At 44.7% G+C, this 21,466-nt stretch overlaps 1 protein-coding gene across 2 annotated transcripts in view; it reads left to right on the plus strand.

The window, feature by feature from the left end:
* The window catches only part of SLC24A3 (solute carrier family 24 member 3), a 480,576-nt gene that overhangs the window by 424,119 nt on the left and 34,991 nt on the right, over window positions 1-21,466 (plus strand). For both annotated transcript variants that reach the window (XM_049651202.1, XM_049651201.1), the window contains exons 8-12: window positions 309-334; window positions 8,281-8,334; window positions 14,156-14,289; window positions 16,211-16,371; window positions 17,148-17,418. In XM_049651202.1, the coding sequence (XP_049507159.1) occupies window positions 309-334; window positions 8,281-8,334; window positions 14,156-14,289; window positions 16,211-16,371; window positions 17,148-17,418 (646 nt within the window). The remainder of the gene's footprint in view (window positions 1-308; window positions 335-8,280; window positions 8,335-14,155; window positions 14,290-16,210; window positions 16,372-17,147; window positions 17,419-21,466) is intronic.

The raw sequence follows: 21,466 nt of genomic DNA on the forward strand, positions 1-21,466 counted from the left end.
ACTGTTGGACAGAAATTGCCAGGAGGGACAGGATGGTCTGCTGCTTCTCTCCTCCTCAACGTGCCACCCCCATCCTCCAACACCACCTCCTGCCACTAACATTAGCCACACATGAAACCAGCACAGAGGGAAACTTATCTGCAGATTCGTCGTGTTCCAGGCCAGCCCCAGCCTGATTCCCACCAAACCAGCTACATGGGTTGGAAGACGTGCAGTCATAAAGCATGCGTATGCGTGCAGACATTGCATATGTGTGTATGTCTAATTGTCCTTTTTTCTTTTTCTTTCTTTCTTTTTTTTTTTTACAGTTCATTTATGACGAACAAGTTTCCTGGTAAGTACCTCTTTTTCCCCTCCAATTTCTCCTTGCTGTGTTACAGAGCCAAATATATTGAAGACCAGAGTCAGGGTTTAGGAAAGAAAGGGGGATGTCATGGCAGCTTAGAACAACTAGCATTTCTTGGGACCCATTTGACCGCAACAAAGAAACTAAATTAGCTCTCACAGAGCAGAGACCGTTTCCCTTGGGCTAGGATGGTGGCCTTCCATTGGGGATGCTAATACTTCACTGTCTTTATCGGCCAGGTTAGATGGCATGACTTAGCTGTGCCTTTCTGCAGTTAGCCATTTGCTAGGTCGTGGTTAAGATTTGACTAATCTTTTCAAATTGCGTCCAAACCACGTTGGCATATTCAAATACCATGTAAATCTTAGGAAATGGAGATGGAGTCACTTCCATTATCCTTAACCCACTAAAGTTCTGCCTGACATTCAAGATGATCTTAGACCGATGAAAAATCAGTGATTTTTTTTTTGATGGATACAAAACTTAAACCAAATTAAATATATGGGAACATGTGCATTTAGGCCAACTATCCAAATCCCCATTTTTCAGGTGGGTTCTAAACAAGTCAAATAAGTTTGGAATAGAAATAGAAATTGGATATGTTGTGCATTCCTGTTATGTTTTTCAAACATTTGATCTGTAGATATAGAGGAATGTGAAATAGCATTTTAGGGATAGATAAGTGTGGCACTGTAGGAAGGTAGGTAAACAATTTCCATGATACTATTTTTTTAAGTTTATTAGTATTTGAGACAGAGAGAGAGAGAGAGAGAATCCAAAGCAGGCTCCAGGCTCTGAGCTGTCAGCACAGAGCCCAATGCGGGGCTCAAACTCATGAATCACGAGATCATGACCTGAGCCAAAGTCAGATGCTTAACTGACTGAGCCACCCAGGCACCCCTCATGATATTATTTAAAGCTAAGAATGAGCCTTTGGCAAAATGAGCCTTCAACTGGCCCTTTGTCCGAGTGGCATTTCTTTGTCTTAGGCTATCTCTGATATTCAGAATTTGGGCGTTGCAGAGGAACTTGTCTCATTGATGGTAAATGTTATTCATCAGGCCAGGGTCTTAAGTATACTTTTGCCAACTCTCCCTCTCATCTGTTCAGGAGGGGCGAGGAAAAGACAGCTAGGGAAACTTGTTTTAAGACACGTAATCTTTATATCAACCCATAAAAAATAAGGAGGTCTTCTTTGGGAAACTGTGATGAGCAGGCTAACTGGGATTAAGATGTCTCAGGTCAGAGGTCAGAAGCCAGGGAGAACCGCCTCATGGGATCCACCTGGATGTAGTGGCCAAGTAGAGTGGTGACCTCTTCCCCCCATGTCCTTAAGTGCAGAACAAGAAAACTTGCAAAAATATTCTCAAACTGATGGCACATTTAGCATGACCACCACTTTGCCTTAGCAAACAGTAGGTGCTTAAGAGTTGCTCAATGTTGCTGCTCTTAGCTAACAATGCTTCTATACAGACAAGTTATGATCACAGTTGATCTCAGCAATTTTCCTGCTGTTGTGTGTGTGTGTGTGTGTGTGTGTGTGTGTGTTCTGTCTGTGCAGAAACCTTAAGAAAGGATATCCATGGGTGGTTTACTGTTGGTTTTTCTTAAGTAGAGCTCTCTTTCTACACCTGCCTGGTTTTGCTGGCAAAGGCAGGCTTTGTGACCAGCCAGTTTCGGTCCTTACCCTCAGAATGTCTTTTAGGATACAGTACCTGGGTGGCTCAGTCAGTTAAGCATTCAACTCTTGATTTCCATTTAGGTCATGATCTCGTGATTTGTGAGTTCAAGCCCCGTGTTGGGCTCTGCACGGACAGCACGAAGCCTGCTTGGGATTCTCTATCTCTCCCTCTCTCTCTGCCCCTCCCCTCAAAAATAAATAAACACTTTTTTAAAGTGTCTTTTAGGATATTTCAGGTGGTATGGAGCAAGAAAGGGAGAGAGCATTTCCTCTGCATTCAAAGGTCAAATCTCCTACAGATGTTAGGAGGTTAGAACCCTGGGCCTGCTCCAAAGAGCCAGATTCTGAGGTCCTCAGATCCCCAGCTTCAGCACCAATGCTCCCACATGAGTAAAGAGATAGGAAGGCCATGGATGAATGAGGTGCAAATTTCCCAGCATGCTTTGTTCCAGCTGGAGCTGGGTTAGAATCATAACTCGTGCACAGGAGTAGTTGCAGGGAAGAACAAGGAAGCTCATGGCATCAGAGCATCGTTCCCAGACTGCCGCCTGTTACATAATGACTGCTATTATGTGGATGGGCTGACAGAGGACATTTTTCATACGAGTGAGGCTGAGAAATTGAAGTCTACACCACGGACCCGTAACTGCTTCTAGACTTCCAGGGATCTCAGCTCCTGGTTTAAATATAAAGTATATTGAACTTTAAGGTGTTTTTCACCGCCCACCAGAAATACTGGGTATTTTTCATACCCAGCCAAATACAAGCATTGGTTTTGCTGAAAGGGTGTGTCTAGGAGCTGATTTCTGATTTCTCAGTTAACACCGGCTGCTTCAACCTGTACAAATTAGACCACAATAATATTTCAGCATTACTAAATGATAAATTCCATTCCTTGTTGTAGAACATTCCATCATGTCCTAGTGATTTCAGGGGAGGTAACCAATTCATCCCAATCCTCAAAAGGAAACTCATCTCAGTTGTGTTTATTTTGAAACAAGAGTACCCTTTTTTTTTTAATTTTTCTTAACGTTTATTCATTTTTGAGAGATGAGAGAGACAGAGCATGAGCAGGGGAGGGGCAGAGAGAGAGGGAGACATAAAATCCAAAGCAGGCTCCAGGCTCTGAGCTATCAGCACAGAGCCTGACGCGGGGGTCAGAGCCATGAACCATGAGATCATGACCTGAGCTGAAGTCGGACGCTTAACCGACTGAGCCACCCAGGCTCCCTGAAACAAGAGTACTCTTTATGAGCCTTGTCAAAACAAATACACAAAGGCAAGGCTTCCCTGTTGTACACGGCTTTCCCGCTCCTGGATCAGTGTCTGCAGCAGGTCACAATCAGACAAGAAGTAGCAAGCAGAAGGTTTTTAGTAGCAGAAAGCCAGCTAAAGCGTGTTGAAGAAATAGTGATTTATTTTTCTTGCATAACAAGCGCCCCAGATGGTGGTGGTACGAGATGGCTCCGCATTTCTCTCAGCCTTTCCTAATGGTCAAGAAGGCTATTGCAGTTCCAGGCATCAGGTCGGACTGACAGCAAGAAGGAGGAAGAAGGAAGACTCTTTTCCACCTTACTACATCTCTTCAGTCCCAACTGGGTCTACCTTGACCAACAAGTGGCCAGGCAGGATAGAATTACAACTCTAGACTAATCATTATTACTTCTTAAAATATTTTATTTATTTATTTTTGAGAGAGAGAGAGACGCATGCACATGCCTGCGGGAGAGACTCCAAGCTGTCAGCACAGAGCCCAACGCGGGGCTCAATCTCACAAGAACCAAACCATGAGATCATGACCTGAACCAAACTCAAGAGTCAGACGCTTAATCAACTGAGCCACCCAGGCTCCCCTAGACCAATCATTATTTATCCTGGAGGTAGGACCACCCTCCTTCAGATCCAGTAGTCCCTACTTGCTGTCTCAATTCGTAGGGTTCTATAGTTCTATTAGCAAGCCAGAGGCAGGGTGCTCTTCATATGTTTGGTGCTTCTCAGTTAGAGAACTACCCCTAAAGATTACAGTTGAAATAGAAAGTATCAGAGATCCACCGGTTAAGATGCATTGTATCAACCTGAATCCATAATGACAGCTCAGTGAGGCCCACAATATTGCCAGAAGGAATTTGGAATATGTCTTCAGTGAGTCTGAAGTCCTGATAAGAAAACAAAAGGATTCAGGTTGATATTCTTGTTTCTTCTTTGAGCCTCAAGCTGTAACTTTGGGAGAGAAAGGAGAGCCAGGGTACGTGACTTGGAGAATATCTACATGTGGAGCATTTGGGACCAGCATTCACTGTTCTGGACCATAGGAAAGCAGGGCCTCACCCTCTGGGTGAGAACAAGGAGTAACAGGGAATAACCCTCCCAATACAGGAAAGAATGATCTTTGGCAGGAGAACCAGGGGCCAGTTGAAGGCGGTTCAAATTGGAAGTTTGTGGGAAAGGAAGAAACAAACCAAGATCATGCCACAAGACCAGGTCCTCAGAGGACAGTGGATAAGCTGCAGTCAGGAGAGGCAGATGGAGAAGTGTCCCCAGGGGGAAGCCAGGGGACAAGAGCCTTGTGACCTTAGAGGTCTGCATGTGGACTCTGTCCAATTCCACAACTGTTTCCTAAACGCCTCCTGAATGCCAGGTTCTGTTCCAGAACCAGACATTGAACACAAAACCAAACTCAGCCCTGACCTGGAGGCTCTCTTGGGCTAGACAGAACTTGGGCTAGATAGAACTTGGGCTAGACAGAACTTGGGCTAAAGAGAAGGGAGACAGTTGACATGTCATCACAGGGTCATTGGAGATAGGGGGCAAGGGCAGGAGGTGGGGAGCCTTGGGACTCTGAAAAGCATTAAACTAGAATGCATTAAACTAGAATGACCTCTTCATCAGACCCCAAAGCAGAGAGGACAGCAGATGGATGGCATAGAGGCCTTAGAGAGCCTGGTGTATTTCACATGGAAGAGGCATTGGGTGAGCCTTGAGTCTGGACACTGACCAACCCAAGCTGAAATGTCAGCAGGAGCAGAGAACCCCCATCTCACAAGCATCCCTGATACATAACAGAAGAGAACTTGACTTGAACACTGCAATGGAAAGGCTTGTTTTGAGTAGGAAAAAAAAAAGTTCTAAAGGAATTAGAGTATAAATATACCTGTTTACAAAGCATTGGACTTCATTCAGCCTAGCTGAAATATTTTGTTGACATGGGTCCGTTTTCTGGTGACCTTCACCGAGTCTATTAAAATGCATCCAAGCTGTTATACGGCATCCCTTCTGATCTCAGGTATCTCCTCCTTCAAAATGAAGGCTGTGAATAAAATCTTATTCTTCCCAATTAACTTTATGCCACATAATACACTGGTTTTAATGAGGTAAGAACCATGTTCAGGAGGTGTTTTACAACTGAAAGTGGGTTTTAAAGGAAGTCTCACCCTGCACAGAGGAGCTGAGGACTGCTGTGTGCTGAGAAGAGAATAGTGAGCAGCCGGGGAGGGAAGGGGTATGTGCTTGGGGGAGTCAGCTGTCAGGGGGTGGGCTCTAAGTCTCTGGAAGATGAAAAACCAGATAACTGAGGTGGGGTCAGATGTGAGGAGTGGTATGAAGTGACTGCCAGAAACAGGCATTACATATAAATAGGTAATGAATAAATAAATCAACATGGAAATCACAGACTCGTCACCTGTTTAGCAAACATCCACAAGGTCATGTGATAGAAAACAAAGGAGGGGTAGACAGGAAGACTTGTTGGAGGAGGTGGCATTTCAGCTGGCATTTGCAGGATCAAAGGGGCCAGCCAAGGAATAAAGGGAAAAGTATTCCTGGCATAAGGAACAGTAAATGCAAAGGCTCTGGAGAGAAGGAAAGAACTTGGCGTGTGCAAATGAAGGGAGACCAGTGTGATGGAACACAGACACAGTGTGATGGGGCACAAACAATTTAAAAAACAAAAGAACCGGTTTTGTGGGGCGGAAATGGGGAGGCAGCTTTTGTTTTTTTCTTAACTATCATGGGAAGAAGTTGAAGAGCTTTAAACAGAAGAATGACATGACCCAGGAGCCTCACAGAAACCAGTTCAGAGGCTGAAGTTAAGGTGGACTAGCAAGTAGCAGCAGGGTGGATGGAATCCAACAATTCAGGAAATATTTGGGAGGTAGGGTTGTGATGGATGTGAGGCAAAGGTAATGGAGGGCTCCAGACTGATTTCCAGACTTGGAGCTTGACTGGGCAGGGAGAGGTACAGTTGGCTGAGATGGCAAAGCCTGGGGAAGCACAAAGCCAGGAAGCAGGAATTAAGAATTCTGTTCCAACGTGCATTGAGACACCACATGGGACATACATCGACAGTGATATATGAGCACAGCCCCAGGAAGAAGAGTGGAGTGGGTGTGTGGGCTGGTGTTTACGTCAGGAGGACCAGGTGACATCACCTAGGGAGATCGTGTAGGTAAAAAGATAAGAGGGCCCCCTATTTAGAAGTTCACCTGGGGAAGTGGAAGAGGCAGAGGGAAGGAGAAGTTCAGGGGACAGGAGGAAAACCAGGAGCATGGCCTCTCGGAAGTCAGAAGAGAGTGCTGTATGCAGGAGGGCAAGTGCCCAGCCTTCAGATGCTGCAGGGAAATTGAACAGGATGACAGAGAACCATCCCTGGAGTCATGCACATGGAGGTCGCTGGTGCTGTGGACAAGTGTTGAATGTGGACATTAGAGGGATTTGCCAAGGGAAAGTGCAGTGCTGCAGTGAAGTGTATGCATTCTTTGAGATGGTTTACTAAGAGTGAAGCCCAGAAATGTGGCAGAAGGTGGAGAGGTGTAGACCCCTTGATTTCTTCTCTTACTAGCATCAAAAGCAGTTTCTATACCACATACACACACGTTTGCATTATCATTCTGAACCAAAGCATGGGAGCCCACCCTGTGGATGTACCGTGTCCTAACATGTGTACCCAGACTCCCATCTTGTAACTGTCTTGCTTCTTACCTGCATTGCGTGTTTATAAACACCACGGCAACAAAAACCCTTGTGTGTGCATCCTTTTTACACTTGACCACATATTTCCTGAGGGTCAATTTTTTTTTGTTTTTGTTTATTTATTATAAGAGAGACAGCACGAGTGGGGGAGGGGCAGAGAGAGAGAAAGAGAGAGAATCCCAAGCAGACTCCATGTTGCCAGCACAGAGCCCAGTGCAGGGCTCAATCTCATGAAACTGTGAGATCATGACCTGAGCTGAAACCAAGAGTTGTATGCTTAACCTCCTATGCCAGCAAGGCACCCCTGAGGGTCAATTTTTAGACATGGAGCTTGAAAAGAAAAACTGGAAAGAAAGGCATGACCTAGAATTTCTTCATAGACCATTCTCCAGTAACCTCTCCTTGAAACCAGAATTCCTCCCTCAATTCTACAGCTAAAGGGGAACCTAGAAATCAAATTCCCTAGTTTTTTAATGGAAAGTTACTAAAATGAAGAAAATAGGAGTATTCAAATTATCAGACACTCAAGGTACATTCCAGTAGGTTTCATTATTTTTTTCTTTCTTTCTCTTGACCATTTTCCACTTGTCCATTCTTATCCTTCCTGCTGACATCTTCCCTGCCTAGGTTTTTTCTCTTTCCCTTTTCCTGCCCCCATCCCTCCTTCTCCCTCTCTTCCCCCTCCCCCTCCCTCTATCTTTTCCCTCTCTCTCTCTCCCCCCTTCTCTCTCTCTCCCTCCCCCTGTCTCTTCCATCTCCCACTATATCTCCCCCAGTCTCCCTCTCTCTCTCTCCCCTCCCTCTCCCCCATCCCATCTCTCTCTCTCTCTCTCTCTCTGTTTGCCTTACTCCTCTGTATCCAGCAATCCCTCTGTCACCCCCTATCAATTCCTTTAGTTTGCCCTTTGTAAATATGTCTGAATAGTTCTAGTGAATGATTAAGCTGTGCACAGATTTATAAATACAGGCCTATATTCAGCAATATTATGGTAAACTTGCTGTTCTCACAGAACTCTTCTGGGTGAGTGAATGACAAGGGAAGGAACATTTTCCTTTTAGGTAGAGAAGGAAAAGAAAGTGCATTGAAAGCTGTATGCAATGGAGAAATGTCTACAGACCAGGAAATATTTGTAGCCAGTCCACACATTCACTTCATCCTTGCCCTGCCATTGGCTTAACTGGTTTAACTGCCATTGGCATCACATAGATTTTCAGAGACAGGCTGGTGTGTTGCATGCCTGCCTGTGGTGACTTCCTTTAACAAGCCATTCTTGGTTTTACACAGGTGGGAGTCTTTAGTCCTTGTGCTGATGTATCTTGTCTACATTGTCATCATGAAGTAAGTAAAATGTCTTCTTGGTTTTCTTTTCCAAAACTGTTTCCTACATTTAGCATTATGGGATAATGTGGAAAGGGAAACGGAGGGGAGGGCAGTTAGCTGGCCAGCTTTCAATGCAGTCTGTCACAAACTCATTGGTCCCCTCAGCAACCTGCTGTGAATCACTGCAGTTTTGATTAGTAACAATAGCAAAGATTCTTCCAACCCACATGTGATGACGGAATCAAAGCTTGTAGTGTTTAACTTGAGAGATCTGACAAACCCTTGCACCCTCTTTAAGACCTGGCAACCTAGCTTTTGGCTCTTTGGGATGCTTTAAACTCTCTTTCATACAAGAAAGGAGGTAAAACTCACTATGTTATGCTTCTATATAGGGTGATGAAGATGGGACCAGAGCTAATTAAGAGATGAGTAAAACCATGGATCAAAAATCTACAGACTTCCATTATTCATATTGTATTAGTCATCTATTGCTGGGTAATAAATGACCCCAAAATGTAGTGGCTTAAAACTAGAAGGATGTGTTATCTCATTACAACTTCTGAGTTAGGTGTCCAGGAGCACTTAACTTGGGAGTTCTAGATCAGGGTTCTCCTTGAGATTGCAGTTAAGAGGTTGGCTGGGGTGGCCATCACCTACTTAACTGGGAATGCAAAATGGCGCACTTGCAGTGTTGGCGAGCTGATACTGGCTGGAGTCCTCAGTTTCTCAACACATAGGCCTCTCCTTGGGGTTGGTTGAGTGTCTCCACAACAAGGGAACAGGTGAGTCAACAGAGAGAGCTAGAAGGGCCCCAGTGCCTTTTATAATCTGGTCTCACTAGTCATACACTGTCACTTCTGCCATATTCTATTTATTAGAAGTAAGTCTAGCCTACACTCAAGGGATCTGCTTCACCTTTTAAAAGGAGGAGCGTCAAAGAATTTGCAGATGTATTTTAAAACCACCACTTCATATGTTCTTTTTCCCCTGGAGTTTGGGTGGCTTACTCTTTGTATCAAGAATTAAATTGCTGGTGTTTCCCTTACTCTAAGGTAAAGCTGTGAACCTGCTGGTTCATCTTTTTGCCAAGTACCATTGAGATGAGGAGCTTATAAATAATGCAGAGACACTTCATGCTGCAGCTGCTGGACCCCCTGGGAACGGTTTCTTTCATTCTAAATTAACCCATACTTCCCCCAGCGTATGTGGCTACTTCTCAGGGGGCATGAAAGTAGAACACGTTCAGAAATTTCCAGTTTGGACACATCAGGTAGCCGTCTAGAATTTGACATGTCAAGTTGTCTTTGCTGTTGAGGTCTGACAAAAATTAATTCTGGCCACTAGTGTCTGAGAGATGTGTTTGGAGAAATCAGTCTGGCCATTGGCAAACGTCACATTAAGAGTAAAGGTAGGAACAGGCTTAGCTGATGTTCAGTGTGAGCTGTAAGTGATCTGCCGTCAGTCCACTCAATATGGCGTCCAGCCTTCACCTCCGGAGCTGTCCTGATACCCGGGTCTTATTACTAGAAGAGCATATTTCTAGTGTATCCTGGTATGGAGTTACCATGGGGTAACTGACAAAGAATCAGGTGCTTTTACGACTCATCACCTTCCATTTAAAAATACCGATTAAATGGGCTCCCCCCAAAACCAGAGTTGGCCCACAGGCCTTCCAGAGTTTCTAGACCCCAGAAGAAAAGTCTTTGAAAGCATCTTGCTCCTCTTTCTCTTAAATAGCAAAACCATTAGGGAATCAGGGCCACTATGAGGAGGCCTCAATAATGCACACATCTTCTTTCAGTGTTTTTTAAATTGATTATTTCACTCCCTTTTTTTTTTAACTTTTTGAGGCTCTAAGTTCGAGTTCCCAAAGAGTCAAGCGTCCTTTTCTTCCCCTTTGAAAAGGTGAATCAGTCAGTTATTCCAGAAGAATTGACTGAGTTACTACTCTGTGCCCAACATTGATCTTGGGTTTTGAATCTGAATTTAGATGACAGTTTGTCCCATTGTGCATTCACTAGGGGCTTCACAGAATAAGGAAGGCTCACAGCAGAGCAGGTCTAAAGGGAAGGAAGGTTGAGGAATTTTGCTAGCATGCATAGTGTGACCACTGCACCCCTCTACTGAACCATCGTAAAGCCCGTGAGTTGCTGGCAGGGCTTGTGTACATTAAGATAACACTGTGAACAATTTCTCTCCTCGCCCCCAAACTATGCCCAGTGTGAAAGCTAATGAGGTGTGTTTCTGCTGATGCCTCAACTTTACCAACCTTCCAGCTGCTCAAACCAGCAGGATGCAAATAAAATGGGGAATGGCAGCTACTGTGCTCACAGAATTTTCTGCATAAATTCTGGTCCCAAGTTCTAAATTGAAATCTCTGCTTTTTAGCCATCCCCATCCGCAATCAGAGGCTTTAATCATTGGGTTTTATAAAATCTGATTTATAAAATTGCACGCTCCACAATAAAATAGCTTCAGGGTGCAGGCACAAAATTTAAAACATTCAATTAAAAATATAAAACTGAGTAGCATCAGTTAAAAACAGCATATATTAGAGTTGTCAGCTGCCTCCTGGGTGGATGACTTTAAACATTCTGTGTGAAGGTCAAAAAGCAATTTTAGTTTGGCCAAGTAGACAAAGATCTTAAGGGAGCATGAGACATACTTGGCCTTAGTGAGGACTGATTTCTGTATATCTGGGTTCCTTCTTGGGATTTGGCCCCCAGGTGAGGCAGTGTAGTTTGGTGGTTGAGAACAAGGGTGTCACGTTCAGCTCTGTCTGGTCACAGCAGTAAGACCTCGGCCAAGTCATTCAGCCATCTTGAATCTGTTTCTTCTCTTCCAAAACAGGATTCATAATGCCTCCTACCACAAAGGTTGTTTGTAAGGATGAAATGTGACAGCATAGTTAAGTTATTAACCAATATCTGGTTTCAAGAAAGCTCTCATAACAATACTACATGTAGTGTTATTACCTTGTTATCCAAATCCAAATAAATGTGTAACATACAGTTGCACTGCAAGTTGGTATATCTATGGATTCTGAGTCAAGATGACAGAAATACTGCCTCTCCCCCATAGCTCTATCAGTAGGACAAGATATTCTTTTTGAGTTTAGAAAGTGGGAAGACCTTTTCATTAAGAAGAATTTGAATATTTACAAAAGCCAACAGAATAGTATAACAAACTCCCCATGCTCATCACCAGCCCTGATGGCCAGCAGCCCACACCCCTATCCATTTCCTTCCCTCTACATGATTTGAAGCCCCAGACAGCATACCAGTTCATCTATAAAAATTTCAGTACACATCTCTAAAAGGACTCACTTTTCATACAACCACCGCGTCATTATCAGACCCAAAAGTGTGTGCTACTTCTTTAGTGTATTTAATACCAAATCTGTGTTCAAACTTTTAATGATCTCATGAATGTTATTTCTTACAATTTTCTTTTAATCTCATAAATCTTTTTAAAATCAGAATCCAAATAAATGTCACTTGTCATAATTGGTTGTTTCAACTTAAAAAAATTTTCTTTGATGTTTATTTTTTTTTTGAGAGAGAGAGAGAGAAAGAGAAAGAGAGAGAGAAATAGAGTATGCACAGGGGAGGGGCGGAGAGAAAGGGAGACACAGAATCTGAAGCAGGCTCCAGGCTCTGAGCTGTCAGCACAGAGCCAGACACAAGGCTCGAATTCACAGATCGTGAGATCATGACCTGAGGTGAAGTCGGCTGCCCAATCAACTGAGCCACCCACGTGCCCCTTTTTTTCTTTTTAATTTTTTTTTAATGTTCATTTATTAGAGGCAGAGAGAGACAGAGCATAAGCATGGGAGGGGCAGAGAGAGGGGGAGACACAGAATCTGAAGCAGGCTCCAGGCTCTGAGCTGTCAGCACAGAGCCTGATGCGGGGTTCAAACTCAAAAACCACAAGATCATGACCTGAGCCCAAATCAAGTGCTTAACCAACTGAGCCACCCAGGTGCCCCGAGTTGCTCCAACTTTTAATCTACAAATCCCCCATCTGTTTTTTTTTTTTCCTTGCAATTTATTCTTCGACAAAGTTAGATTATTAGCTACACAGGCTCCCACAGTTTGGAAGTTGTTGGTTACATCCGGGGTTATGGTGCATCCTGTTCTTCTGACCTCTGTGTTTCCTATATGCCAGCCATCAATCCAGTTCAAGGTAGACTGTGTCCCAAGTGGTGGTGAATTCTGCCATCAACAGGCACATTGATGTCTCCTGTCTGTGGTTTTGGCAGCCACTGATGCTCAGGATCTGGCTCCATCATTTCTTTAGGTTTGCAAAATAGTGATGTTCTGGTTCTGTTCTCCACCTCTTATAAAGAGTGCTCTAGGATTGGCCTGCCCGGTTCCCTTTTCACAGAAACCACCATTACCTTTGACTAGTTTTATGTTCTCTCCCTCACATAATGGAGGGTGAACCGCAACTCCCAGGGAGTACAGGAAGGGGCTGTCCAGCCACAGAGGGTCCCTCCATCTATTCCACGATAGCTGTCATATCCCAGTGGGCCCAGCCACCCAGTGCTGCTCTGACTGAAGCATAGGTTCAGTGAAGAGTTCTCCACAGAGCCTCCTGTCTGCAGCAGCAAAAAGGGTGTGGAAGAGAAGCTTGTGTGAGGAAATACAGCTTGAGTGGCCTGCCAGCTGGCAATTTAGAGTTGCCATGCCTGGCTGCAGTTCCTCTGGGAGGCCAGAGATCAAGCTGGAGAGACACCTCAGTGGGTTGTCCCATGGCCAATAAGCCACCAAGGCCTTTAGGTCTTCGAGCGGTGCAAAAAGCAGCAGTGGCCTACAACACCCTGGGAACAATGCCCCCTCCCTTTCCCCAAGAGTTTTCTAGGATTCCTCTTTGGTAAGGGGGGTGAGGTCTTTTAATACTAAAGATAAAGGGACCAGAACATTTACCTGCCAAAAACGTGCTAGGAATTTGAATAAGCTTCTTCCTTTTTTAACACACATGTAAGATGAACTGCACAATGTTTTCACTCAGTCATTCTAAGGATCATAGCCCAGAATTTTTTCTATGAAGCCAGCAGCCCATCAGACCTGGAATTATAGCACAGCATTAAAGTTTTTTTATGTTTATTTATTTTTGAGAGGGGGGGACAGAGAGTGAGTGGGGGAGGGGAAGTGAGAGAGGGAGACACAGAATCCAAAGCGGGCTCCAGGCTCTGAGCTGTCAGCACAGAGCCTAAAACGGGGCTCGAACTCACAAACCATGAGATTATGACCTGAGCCAAAATCGGATGCTTAACCGACTGAGCCACCCAGGCGCCCTAATACAGCATTAACAAGAGATTCACAGGATCCCAACCTGTGATTTTAGAAAACCAAACACAGACAGAGACCTAGAGTGCCAGCCAGCCTGTGACACACTGGGTAGCAGCGTGGATGTGACACCTGCTCCTTCCTCCTTCCCCCCACTGAGCAGGTCCCTGACAGCAGTGGGTCCTGGAGACATGGCCAAAAGAAGGTAGACCTTGCCCATCCCACTGAGCCTCATGGCGACCCTTCCACACACAGACTGCAAGCAGGGGACCTCAATCCTGGGGTGCCTCCATTGACCTTGAAGAGGCTGCAAAGAAAGCAGTGGGTCTCTATTTATTATGTAATGTTGGTTTTATTTTCATTTACCATAGATCCTTAAATTGGAAAATAGGACAGGGTGCATTTTCTGCAGGGAAAATGGGAGGACAAAATAATAACAATGATAATAACACACCAGGACTGGGAGCTATGCACAACACTGGATGGGGGATGGGAAATGGGGCAGCAGCAAAAACTGACAGACTCCTTCTGCTCATTACTTTGTTCAGATATAACGCTTGCATCCATCAGTGCTTCGAAAGGAGAACGAAAGGTACTGGAAACATGGTCAACGGCTTAGCCAACAATGCAGAAATCGATGACAGCAGCAATTGTGACGCAACTGTGGTGCTACTCAAGAAAGGTAACCGCGTGGAGCCTGGGTCCAAGGAAGGAGCACTGGGAGGCTGCCTGGGGCGCCATGGCTGGGTTGGCCGGATGCTGCCTGTCCCAGAGCAGACCAAAGGAGAGAAGGGTCTGGTCCCCCCTGCCTCCCTTTGGCTACATCCTGGGGCAGTCATACCTGGTGATGAGCTGCCTGGGAAAGTTTCCTGAAGTTTTTGAGCAAAACATTTGCTGGGAGTGACAAGGGGGAGGGAGAATTAGGACAGGACCATATAGGAGAGAAGACTGGGGAGAGAGGGTGGTTTGAGGTATTGACTGTCACAATTTGGCTGTATAACCATGAAGCAAGTGGGCCTCGATTTTCTCTTCTCCCAAATGGGGATAACCTTTTAACGAGTAGAGGAGATAAAATATGTAAAATATTCCATTTGCGATAATTGTTGTTAGTGTATTACTATATCCAAATTCACTTTCAGTCCACATTACCCCAGTTTCCAAGCTGAAAAATGACATGGTAAATTACTCCCTCCCCTTTTTTTTACAAAGTAATTCTTGTAGTCAATATTGATTCTCATTCCATTAAGCAGTTGATATACTAAAAGAACTAAGATAGTGCTCCCTAATAATATTCTTTCTTAGAGGAACATAGAAAATTGTAATTTACATTTGCCTTAGAATGTGTTTTGTTTTTCACTTAATTTCTTTTAACTTCCTCCAAAAATGTGTGGGTTTATTTCTGCTTGGTCCCATATGGTTGCTTTGTAGGAAAAACAAAAAAGAAATTAGAAAATCTATGTTATTTTCAAATATATGTCTGAGTTTGAAATCTGTGGGTAATTATTTGAATTTGAAAATCGATTATGTGACACACTTCTCTACTTATGTTTAACCAAAGACTTTAGAGTATTCAGTGCCATCCCACATCAGAATTTAATCTCTTCCGGAGAGTTTTTAACCATAAAAGGAATACTCTTAGGGAACCAAAAAGAGCTACCTCCTATTAGTCAGTGTTTCCAGAGATCATTTGATGGTTTAGTGGCTTGGAAAACAGGAGTGAGGACCAGGAGAGTGTACGTCCAGGTACCTGTGAGCTGTGTGCTTGAATTGCACATTCATGGAGAGGGAACTTGGGCCTTGGTGAAACTTTTTTTATCAGGCCTGTCAGCAAATCTTGTGTACCAATTTTGGTCCCACTGGACCTTGGGCCTCTGTAATGTGGCCAGCTCAGCCACCTACACCTGTTTGTCAGCCCTGCTCGTAGACTGGGCTACAGCAGTGTTCGTGTTTCTCCACTAAGCCCTCCACTGGACATTAAAGTCAGTTCTGCAGCTTTTAACAGCTCAGAACATTGAACATTGTTGACATTTGAAAGGCAGAAATGGTTACTAAATATTATTGGGATCTTTCCTGTGCCCAGGGAAAAAAATCCTTTGAATACACAGAAGAATTCTCTTAGGTTATCACTCATTCTTACTGTGCCAGTGAATGATGCTTAAATTGTTTCAAGACATTTCAAATAAGCTATATCAATGAGCCTTATGGAAAGAAGAGTTTGACTCTTCTCCAAATTTTGCCCACTACAGCCTTCCTTGGATAGATGGCCAGGTGGTTGGATGGTTGGATGGATGCAAGGAAGGAAAAAAAGAAGGAAGGAAGGGAGGGAGGGAGGGAGGGAGGGAGAGAGGGAGGAAAGGTAGATGGGAGGATGGGCAGGTGGGTAGATGGATGGATGGATAAATGGACGATTGGGTAGATGAAGGAAGGATAGAGGGGTGGATGAGAGGATGGATGGATGGATGGATGGATAAATGAGTAGATAGGAGGGAGGGAGGAGGAGGGGAGGAAAGGGGAGAAAAGGAAGGGAAAGAAGTCTAAATTAATACCTCCTTCCTGCTCCTAGCCTCAATGTTTTCTTTACTTTGTGTTTTTAATTTCCCTAGCCAATTTCCACCGCAAAGCGTCAGTGATCATGGTAGATGAGCTGCTGTCAGCCTACCCTCACCAGCTTTCTTTCTCTGAGGCTGGACTTCGAATCATGATCACCAGCCACTTCCCCCCCAAGACCCGACTCTCCATGGCCAGTCGCATGTTGATCAATGAGGTATCTGGGAAACACTGCGTTAGCCTCTGAGCAGGGTGGGAGACTTTGGGAAGGGGAGGACATTCGTTGGTCTGAAAACAGAAATACCAAACTCAACATTGAACACAATAATATTCCTCAGATATTTCCCAACATCTTTGCTGATGGAGCCAGCTGTACATCCTATTTCTTGCTCTTCTCTCCACGAGTCCACGTGTTGAAAGATATGATCAGGCTCCCAGTCATATAGAAACACTTTCTTATCCCCTCTACCTACCTTTTTCTTTTCATCTTTCATATGGGTAGAACCCTTTGATGTGAACTTGCACAGAAGCAGTTGCTAAATCAAGGTTGCCTTACTTTAAAGTAATGTAGTCTCTGACCTGAATTCTCCTGTGTAACCCTTTCTCTGGAGTGGCAGCCATATCGATACACACATTTTTGTGGCTTTCTCATATATGGACCAAGTGATTCCTACAGTCCAAAGAAGAAAGATAATAGTGCAGTGCCCAGGGAATTGAGAACGCTGACAGAAATGAAGGGCACATTGGAGAAATAGGATATTTTCTCTAAAGGGATTTGCAAACTCCTGTGGGTCATAACATATGAATCCTTCCTCCCAGAAGGAGGTTGTCTGAGTTGCTTATTACTTTGAAGAATCCCTGAAGACTTCACTGAAGAGTCTTCTGGAAGCATCTCCCTGTCACAGCCTGAAAAAGGTCCTAATAGCTGGTGTCCTAGTTGTAAGGATCTACAGTCCCTATGACTGTGGTAAGAATGTGACTTTCTCTTTCCAGAGGCAAAGACTCATAAACAGTAGGGCCTACGCCAATGGAGAATCTGAGGTGGCCATCAAAATCCCAATTAAGCACACCGTGGAGAATGGGACAGGGCCCAGCAGTGGCCCAGACAGAGGTGTGAATGGGACTCGGAGGGATGATGTTGTTGCTGAGGCTGGTAACGAGACAGAGAATGAGAATGAGGACAATGACAACAACGAGAATGATGAAGAGGAAGAGGAGGATGAAGATGATGATGAAGGACCATACACACCATTCGACCTCCCCTGTAAGAGGACCTATGTGTGGGCTGGGATCGGGGGCTATTTTGGGGCACTGAGTACATGTCCTTGACTTTGATGATCTTTTTGCCATCCAATTCAAAGAACTATCTCTATACATGAATATAGAAATATTTATATTAAATTCTACCATGGGCAAGACTCTGTTTTAGAGGGTTCAGAGATGAACAAGATGGTGACACATGATCATTAGCTGAAATGTGGGTTCTTTGACAAAATGTAAAATTTGTCGACACTTCATGGAGAAAGATCTTCTCTTAGCTGCTCTGTGGGACCTTTTGGTGCTAAGGAGGAAATTCTCACAACCCATGTTGGGGAGACAGCTTGGTGCTCAAGGGAAGAAGCACGCCACCCACCTTCACCCATCCCGTTACATTTGGCTGGGGGAGCTGTTCTGCCAAGGCCAGTCTAGGGGAGCATGTGCAGCCTTCCCAGTTGGCTTTTGTTCTTCTGCTCACTTCCTACCCCTCACCCACCCCCCTACAGGTTTCTCCTTTCCCATGACCTAAAATACCACCAAGATACAGACCTAGCAAAAGCATCCCATCCCCAGCTGAATCTCATACAGTCACACTGGTAGCGGGAATCTCCCTGGTACCTTGAAGGGGACGAGCAAGGCATGTATAGTTTTCAGGACCCCAGCCACCAAGGCAGTTGTCCTCTCCTGACTGCTACCCAACAATGACTTGGCTATTCCAGAGACCTTGTCCTCCTACCCCACCCATTATTGGAATGAGTGGACCAAGCCCAAAGAATTCTACCTATTTGCCAGACCTTCCAGAAACTTCTGGCTGCTTTAGGAAAGAGTGCCCTGGTCAAATCTGTGAGGCTTAATTAATGTGTGCAACTTCTCCAGGATGTTTGAATTTCCAGGAGGACTGAATTCTGGAAGGATTGCTTGACCCACTTGAAAGGCCATTTAATGGTAGCATGTGGGTGTGGAGTCTCAGAGTTCTGTGTTATTTTCAGATGTGAGGGGACATCAAGTTGAACTTGGACCAGAGCTGCCCTCCTGTGCCCCCTCAGGGCTCCTCAGATCTCAGCCTCATCAAATGTTTACTAAAATTAACTAGACACTGTTCACTCAGATCCTATATCCCAAAGTCCCCAACTGCCCAGCCAGAGTTAAATCATTACTTGTTAGAAGGTTATCTTGACTGAAAAAAAGTATACTGGCTCATTACCCATTTTGCCACCTTTGGCTATATTTCTTGGCAACCTTCTTCCCTATCAGCCAGGACAAAAGCATTTTAAGGATGAAGTGACCAGTCCCCTCTAATTCTCCCTTATGAACTTTTATGTCCATTTTCTATTGCTGCATAACAAATCACCACAAATTTAGTGGCTTAAAACAGTGTGGCTGGGTTTCAGAGGCTCCGAAGGCCATATTAGAGGTGCAGACGGGACTTAGTCCTTACCAGAAGCCCTGGGGACAATCGTTCTCAGACACATGCAGACTGTTGGCAAAATCTGGTTCCTTGTGGTTGTAAGGCTGTCCTCTTTCCTTGCTGGCTGTCAGCTGGGGGTTGCCCACTGCCCTTGAAGGCCTGTGTTCTTCAAATTAGCAATGGTGCTTTGGGTGCTTCTCACGCTTCTAATATCTTGGCCCTCCCCTTCAGATTTTGAGGGGCCTAGATCAGGCCCAACTGTATAACCTCCCCATCAGGAGGTCAGCTCTGCTACATAGCATAGCATAGTCATGGAACTGGTAGCTCAGCCCCCCTTCACAGGTTCTGAGAGTCAGGGCACAGACTCTTGGGGGCCTACATCTCAAATTCTGTCTAGCCTGGCCTTTGCTTTCAGAGTTCACCACTGGCAGCCCACAACCAAGCTCTAAAAATAACTGTTTTGCTAAAGTCTTTCACTGATTAATTCTCTGTAAGGGGCCATGTCGGCCTCCCAGAAGCCCCAAGTACACCCCTCTACCTCACATTAAAGATACGTGTGTGACACCAGACGTCTGGCTTCCACAACTGAGCCTCGTTACTTAGTAGGACAAAGGGGCCCCCTTCGGATCACTTGTTTGTGTTTCTAACCTGAATGGGATAAATGCCAGGCCAACCATTGAGGTTTCAAGGTACGTTGTAACTGTTGCTCACCTTCCCTTCTCGTCTCAGGTTAGTTGCAGATGAGGAGGCCTGGGGCTTCCGGCTACATCATCCATCTTGTCTCCTCGTACATTAAGAGATGTGGCTGTAGATAAGGGCTCAGGAAGCCCACTTCGGGGCCTCCACATCCTTTGGAAGCACAGGCATGAGAGGAGAAAGGATGCTCTGCATGGTCCTGCCACTCCTCAGGATCTCTGCTTCATTCCTGGGCCTTCCTACCCACCGCCCCCCCACCGGCCCCACCCCTCCCCCCGCCCGAGCTACCAAGACATGGAATGGAATCCAAGGTCTTCACCTTGGGCATCCTTGATAAAATGGCTCTGATTCCGAAGGTCTGGTGGGAGGCCCAAGATTCTGCATTTATAACAAGCCCCCAGGTGACACTGGTGCCGCTTGTCTGTGGGCCACACCTGAGCCAGTGAGGGAGTAGCACCCTCACATGGCTGATCTTTACAGCTCCCCTGAGCCTTAGGGGAGCCTCATTCAGAGCCAGGTTCTGCCTTTGAAACAGAGAGTGGGTTCGTCCAATTATGATCCTCTGTCCTCTTCCACCAACTGAGGCCAAACCCCATTCCCGGACTCACGAACTTTGATCTGAGTGTCCAGCAGACCCTTCCTTGGGCAGGGAGACCCCTTCAAGCAGTGGCCAACAGAGGCCACTCGAGGAGCTGGGAGGACTCAGTCTAGGAACATCCAGTTCCTCTGCACTAAGTTCCTTTGGCCTGAAAAAGGTCTGGCCACACAATGAGGACATTTCTCCTTTTCACGGTAATCTTGCAGGGGCGTGGGCTGTCTTTGTTCCTGTCACAGCTGTAGGGCTTTCTTCTCTCCAGAATTTGATTATAATGAGCATAATTAGTATTTAAGAAATTATGTAGAGGGACACTTGGGTGGCTCAGTTGGTTAGACAACCGACTTCGGCTCAGGTCATGATCTCACAGTTTGTGGGTTCGAGCCCCGTGTCGGGCTCTGTGCTGACAGCTCAGAGCCTGGAGCTTGCTTTAGGTTCTGTGTCTCCCCCTCTCTCTGCTCCTCCCCTGCTCACATTTTGTGTCTCTCTGTCTCTCAATAATAAGTAAACATTTAAAAAAAAATAATAAGAAATTATGTAGAAGTATGTAAATACAGGCATATCTATGATGTATGTACATGTGCACACTGCACATATATGCACATGCTTATATTCATGCATGCCCATGTATGTGCACATATATGCATACACAAGGTATGTGTGCACATGTTGATATAATGTATATGTCTAACATGTTTATTCATATACTATATAAATTTCTATACTGTTTTATGCTTACATGATATATGCACAGATATTAACATACCTGTTTTTATATGTGCGTATAATATGTGTATAGGCTAAGCTCATATCGTATGTATGTTTTTATATACACCTATGCACAGTATATATGTATGTGCATATATATACATGTAAATTGCACATATATTCATATCTGTTGCATGAAGAAATTCTTACTATTGACTGTCAGAAATAGAAATGTTTACATAGGCAAACATACTTCCACAGAAAAAGACTCAATAGAAGTATGCCAAAATATGAGTATGTTTATCCTAGGTGGAATTATTGTTTAAATTTTTCTAGATTTTCCATTCTAAACTATTTTTATTGCCTGTATAGTTAGAACAAATTGATATATTTAATCTAGGCCTATGATAATGAGCAATGACTTTTTCTTCTCAATAGAATTAAGCTTCTTTAAAAACCCAATAAGGAGTATAACTTAAGAACAGGTCCTTTGCTTTTTAGAGGCAAGTCACACTCAAAGGGATACTGTAATGCTCAGAGTCCCCGCTTCACGTCCCCTGGCTTCATCTCTCAGTTGCTGGCTGACTTCCGAGAAATCACATGATCACTGGTACATTGGGTTCATGCACAGAGAGTTTTGTTTTCTTC

The sequence above is a fragment of the Panthera uncia genome, assembly GCF_023721935.1.
Source record: "Panthera uncia isolate 11264 chromosome A3 unlocalized genomic scaffold, Puncia_PCG_1.0 HiC_scaffold_11, whole genome shotgun sequence".
NCBI lineage: Eukaryota > Metazoa > Chordata > Mammalia > Carnivora > Felidae > Panthera > Panthera uncia.